The sequence below is a fragment of the Achroia grisella genome, unplaced genomic scaffold (assembly GCF_030625045.1).
Source record: "Achroia grisella isolate CSIRO2021 unplaced genomic scaffold, CSIRO_AGI_Agris_v1 utg669, whole genome shotgun sequence".
In the NCBI taxonomy this organism is placed as follows: Eukaryota; Metazoa; Arthropoda; class Insecta; order Lepidoptera; family Pyralidae; genus Achroia; species Achroia grisella.
Window position 1 is genome coordinate 800,988 of NW_026712988.1, and position 6,496 is coordinate 807,483.

Sequence of the window (6,496 nt, forward strand, 5' to 3'; positions counted from 1 at the left end):
AATTTTTCAAGCTATTATACTTGCAAGTAGAAGAGCAGGGCGCTCTCCATACTCAATTATTAACATTCAATCCGATATGGTCTTATTATCATAGTTGTTAAATTAACCTGCGTCTATTATTATGATAATCTATATTTATTTAATTTAATCTACATACAATTATGTATTTATGTTGTACAACTCATAATTATCATTATAAATTAAATTTACAACTAGCTGTTATAACTTTATTTTTCTAAAATAAAAGTAGCCTAAGTTACTCCTTATTATATGAGCTATCTGCCAAAAAAAGTCCCGTCAAAATCGGTCCAGCCATTTCAGAGATTAGCCGGAACAAACAGACAGACAGACAAACATTCTAAAGAATGTTATTTTGGTGTATGTATGTACAGTATTTATGTAGTATATGCATGTAGTAAAAAACGGTTATTTGAATATTACAAACAGACACTCCCATTTTATATATATGTATAGATTACTTACAATAATACCACAACGCGAGCTTCAAAGCGTTCGTGGCCCTGGTCCCCACCAACATGCTGCCCACCTTCATGAAGGAGGACTACTGGCCGAAGGGGGTGGTGTATCGGCGCCTCCGTGGCAGATTGCCGTCGTCAGTGCCGTGACCATAGAGACAATTTTATTTTTCATATTTTATTATTATTTCTTATGTATGTTAGTCTATAAGGTATTTATAATATGGGCCATGTAGCCTGAATTAAATAAATAAATAAATAAAATACAATTCTAAACAAATGGATGAATGGAAGTCTTTGAGTCCCACCATGAGTTTTTCCATAAACTTTTTACAACCACAATGTGGAATCTTTGAAACCTTCCAGTAATGGTATTTCCGAATCGATACGATAATGAAAACTTCAAGAAAAGAGTTTATTCCATCTCCCGGCAACGCGCTTGCAATTGGTGTTGCGGGTGCTCATGAGCGACAATAATCACTTACCATCAGGCGAGCCGCAAGTTCAAATTTTAAATTCAATTCAAATTCAAAATATCTTTATTCATGTAAGTCTATTACAGACTCTTATGATATGTCAAATCTACCGTCAGTTCGGAATGATTTCGAGATGAGAAGAACTGACAAGAAACTCAGCTCTTTTCAAATAATGTTGAACATGTTTAATAATACACAGTCATTTAAATTCAAATTTGGAATAATTCAAATGTAGTTAATAAAAAAAGTTCAGTAATGCAATTCAAGATAATAATAATAATCCAGGATAAGTTACACAGCATCATCTAGTCTCCAGCTAAGCAGAAATTGTGTTATAGGTAATATACAATTGATAGATTTACTTAAATACATTATTAATGCATACATAATATACATAAAAAACACCAGACTCATAAAAACAGTCATACATAGAAACACAATTTTTGTACCGTTCGAGGAATCAAACCTGCGACCATTAGAGGTAAGGCGGAGTGCTAAACCGCTAATCAATAGCACAGAGGTCCAATATATCTTTCAGCTGTTACTCAAAACTTCATTTCTTTCTGCATTTAGACTATATTCATTCTCGTGATACGTACAATCTTTTGTTGAAAAATTAAGATTCGGTACGGTGTTTGGTTATGTAATGTAATAGACAGACAGACAAGACCAATTTTGCATTTATAATATTAGTATGGCGTTCAAGTAAGCACAAACTATTGTAAATGATGTTTACAATTACAAAAATCAAAAATGCTAAACAGTCTTATATAAATATTTATTAATTTGTAATAATATATTTATTTATAATAATTAATTATAAATACATATATTTATTTCTAAGAAATGTACCTATTAAATAAACAACCATCTAGTCAACAACATTTGTTTGTATTTTTATGGATCTTTTGGTATTTTAACATTTATTATTAAATTAATTTCATTTAACAATAAACGTTAAAATAATAAACCAATTCACAAAAGATCCGTTAATATATAATATGAAATAACTAATATTCCTTTCTTTTGTAAGAAATATTACTTTTTTATTATAAACTAGCTATTTCTTAATATAAGTTTATATGTTACAAAGGAATAAAATTCAAATTATTGCAACATATAATGTCTTTATACTATTACTTTAGACTTAAATATTTAATAGATATAGGTACGTATGCTAAATGCGAGCTGGCGGGCACAAAGGATCAAATAATGAACTATTATTATAATAAAAAACAAAGAGTCATTCGTGGTGCAAGCAATGTGAGATAGTACACGGAACCTAGTTACGTTTTCCCGGGCAGATCGATGAGACGGGGTGTATCTGGTTTTTTCGGACACTATACCAACGTTCCAACTGGGAGGGGTGAACGAACCTCGTTATGTAAGTCCGGGTCGATAGCGGACGCATGCGCGCACCCCCGGCTCTACAACAACCCCCGTCATATCGCTCGCGCGCGCGACCGCAGCGGACGCACCGTGCTTTTCTTTTACCGCGTTTTTCGTTTCCCTTTCGTTCTTTCCGTTTATGATTTAAGCCGCCACCATGTCGAAAGGCGACGGTGAACAGCAAAATGGATCGGGCGAGGAGTCTAAAACCAACCTCATCATCAACTACCTCCCTCAAAGTATGACGCAGGAGGAGATAAGGAGTCTGTTCTCGAGTATTGGGGAAGTGGAGTCTTGCAAGTTGATCAGAAACAAAGGGGCCGCGTTCCCGGACGCACTGAATCACGCGCTGCACGGTGGTGGACAGAGTTTGGGATACGCGTTCGTTAACTATCACCGACCGGAGGATGCTGAGAAGGCTATTGCCACTCTTAACGGACTGCGGCTGCAGAACAAAACTATTAAAGTGTCGTACGCGCGGCCCAGCAGCGAAGCCATCAAAGGAGCCAATCTATACGTATCAGGACTCCCGAAAACAATGACACAGACCGAGTTGGAGCGGATGTTCAGTCCGTACGGACGCATTATCACATCGCGGATTTTGTGCGAGAACTCCGGCGGAAGACCGTTCACGGGCGGCGAGCAGGGCCTCTCCAAGGGAGTGGGCTTCATCCGCTTCGATCAGCGTGTGGAGGCGGAACGAGCGATCCAGGAGCTAAACGGAACGGTGCCCAAAGGTGCGACGGAGCCGATCACTGTGAAGTTCGCGAACAATCCGAGCAACAACGGGAAGGCGCTGGCACCGCTGGCCGCGTACCTGCCGGCAGCGCTCCGCTTTCCGGCGCCCCTCGGCCGGTTCAGTTCAGGCAAGTCGTTATTAGCAATCAATAAGGGTCTGCAGCGCTACAGCCCGCTGGCGGGCGAGCTCCTCGGCGGCGTGCTGCCCGGCGCCGTCGGCTCTGAGTGGTGCATCTTCGTGTACAACCTTGCACCGGAGACAGAAGAGAACGTCCTCTGGCAGCTCTTCGGGCCCTTCGGCGCCGTCCAAAGCGTTAAAGTCATAAGGGACCTACAGACCAATAAGTGCAAAGGCTACGGGTTCATCACGATGACGAACTACGACGAGGCCGTGGTCGCCATCCAGTCGCTGAACGGGTACACGCTCGGGAACAGAGTGCTGCAGGTCAGCTTCAAGACCAATAAGATCAAGACCATCTAAAGGGATCGTCGAGGATTCGGCCTAGCTGGACGATAGGACGGCACAGCAGGCGCGCACCCATACATATACATACATACACACACACGCAGCAGCGCCGGCCCCGGAGGCGCGGCGGCTGCAGCTCTTGTCGCACGACTTGGACCCGACGTGGAGTAACGTCTTCCGGCGCCACGCTCACCCGTTGTCGCATCGGACGCGCGACGCCGCGATGCGACAACGGGTCACGTTTTGTACATTAATTAGAAAGTAGCGAATGTTTTTGACTCGCTCAATGTGCGGCGACCCTTTGTTCAGCGGCCATGTTCATTTACGCGCATTCATAGTAGACGGAATTGGGTTAAGTGTTTGGGGAAATCAAAATGGCGGATTCGCCACCCTCCCGCGGTTTCGGCGCATGTCCGGATGGGATGGCTGTAGCTGAATGAAAGGCCGCCCCGAGCACGCAATAAATTTACACCAATGTACAGCATGAGATGCTGACGGCGAACACTGTCCGCCACCGAAACAGACATATGGTCATAGTCAATAACAAAATAATGATATTAAACTTCGCTTATGAACGGTTGTGGTTATCGAGAAATAGTTTTCGGGTATAATAATAATAATAATAATACTTATTAGCAATAATAACATTATGCTGTGCTATACTCCAATTTTATAAGCGATCATATCGTGTTAAGTACGTTAATGTACGAGTATAACATACGTGGTTAAGGAGATAATTGGACACAAATCAATAAGTAATATGCCAAAATATATATATGGAAGTATGTTCATCTCTGTCGCTCACGTCCGTTAGTTTAGCGAGACAAGAAGACATCGCGGTAACACCCGCGTTCCTTATAACGAAGTAAAATAGTATTATATTGTTAAAAGAATGGAAAATATATATTATCTATACGTATATTTTAATCATATATTAAACTAATTAAGGATGAAACTAATCAAAAACTGTGATAGGTTTTGATAAAATTTTAGCAAAAAAAAAATAATAAAAAAACGGGAAAGATCAAGACGAGACGGGCCGCGGTGCCCCAATGGTCGTCGACCGACGCCACTGATAGGTAGGTTAGTTTTTTGAGATAAATTTTGGCGGTAACGAAACTAGAATTCGCAATACGCTTATATTAGTTCGTGTCGGAAAATCACGGATTGTACACAGAGCGGCGATACATTTCGTGCGGAAGAGGGGGAGAGGGATGGGGGAAGGGGGAAAATCGATCGAGCTGTTCTGGGCAACGTGCGTTGGGCGGGCGGGGGAGGGGAGGAGGCCTGGGGCGGCGTCAGGGAGGCTGCGGGCCCCCGCCCCATCCCACCGAGCCGAGAGGGATGGACGTCGCCAGGCCGAAACCGATGTCACCCGAGTGACTAGTGAGTAGAGTCCGTTCGCGGAACAAAATGGTGCATACTCTAGTCTAACGATATCGTTTCAAAAGTTAAATCGATGTCAAAACATATGATCGGTACCTGCTATAATAATAATGTATGGATGCGACCCTGCGTCTATTCTAAGTAGGCTTTAATTGTCTTAGTCTAAATGAAAATTTGTAAATAGAAAAAAAAATTGTTAAAAAAAATTAATAATATTGTATTCACGCCGCGTTGGGATACACGCCACATCGGATATCAGCATTGCCATAGTAACTCGAACCCGACAAAGACCTATTTACGAACATCGAACTTGAATAGATTTAATATCGTGCCGTCCTAACGACCCTACGATTTTTGTAAAAAAAATATATACTTAATATATGTAAAAACAGTTTTGTAACATTTCAGATATAATAGGTACTTATTACATACCAAAGATGGAAATTAAAATTTACAACTATTTATATATTTATTGTAAATGTAAAACGTGCAATAACTAATAGCCAGTAATTTAATAAAAATATATTAAACAAATGACTCGAAGAGGCGTTGGTAGACACTAACCAGTGTGTGTGTGAGTATATGCGCCACTGTTAGTTTACTATTTATTGTAAACTTTATTTATCCGCACTCGAGATGCGCGAGTGGCAACACTTTACCATTAATTTTAATGTTTAAAAAAAAGTAAAAAAAATTACTTTCGCTTTATTTCATACAGCTTAATGCATTTCATTCCAATTTAGTCATAATATGTTTTATTGTTAGGTATATTTATTAATTTAGACAAAATTGTGAGTTACCTCATTCCTGAGTGTCACGCTGAACGTGAAGTACAGACGTACAGAGTGATTTTCAGGGTAGTGATAATGATGTGGATGTTTGATTTAGTTTAGTTTCAAATCGTCTCTCCATTTGGTGACAAAAAGAATCATGGACAATGGAGGGGCGTGCTGAAACGAGTATGAATGATTAATTTAATTACAATACGATGGTATAGTTGGCAAACAGTTTGAGGGTAGACAGCACAAGATTTGCTAACCTACCCAGTAGTGTCTTAGGTTAAAGTGGTTGTTGTTTTGTGTTATTTTGGACTCAGCATAAAACTTCAACTGTTCGCTAGTCGTTTACTCCATTAATTAACATTTACTTATAATTCAGAATAGTTGATTATATAATTAACGTTGATAAGTTAAAACCTTATGTATGATAATTTCAGGTATTCTTTATCATGTTGCAGTCAGGCGGAAATTAAAAAAAAATCAAATATGGAGGGATTTGTATACTAATATGAAAAAGCGAGAAATAGATCTATATACGTCGCAGATCTTAACACCTGACAATAGCCAAAACAACCCAATAAAAAAAATATTAATGTGCGACGGAAGGCATGCGCCCTTTGCATCCGCCCTGACTACAGCACTGTTTTCTTCATAGATTAACACATTAATTTAGTGATGTGCAATTACTTGTATTTTAATTGTATCGATGTAATAGGTGTGGTAATTTATTTAATATTTTTAATTATTGTAAACCATGCTCGATATTCGTATGTAGACCTAAATTGA

The 6,496-nt window shown here is 39.6% G+C and overlaps 1 protein-coding gene across 1 annotated transcript; it reads left to right on the forward strand.

Annotated features, from left to right (window-relative positions):
• The first annotated feature begins 2,414 nt into the window (after window positions 1-2,414).
• LOC131849925 (ELAV-like protein 4) lies at window positions 2,415-4,379 on the forward strand. Its single transcript, XM_059200056.1, has one exon. It carries the CDS (start codon window positions 2,499-2,501, stop codon window positions 3,558-3,560), a length of 1,062 nt encoding a protein of 353 aa, XP_059056039.1. The 5' UTR covers window positions 2,415-2,498; the 3' UTR covers window positions 3,561-4,379.
• The last annotated feature ends 2,117 nt before the right edge of the window (window positions 4,380-6,496 follow it).

Coding starts and splice junctions, on each gene's coding strand:
- LOC131849925 (XM_059200056.1), top strand. CDS start 2,499: ATGTCGAAAGGCGACGGTGAACAGCAAAATGGATCGGGCGAGGAGTCT.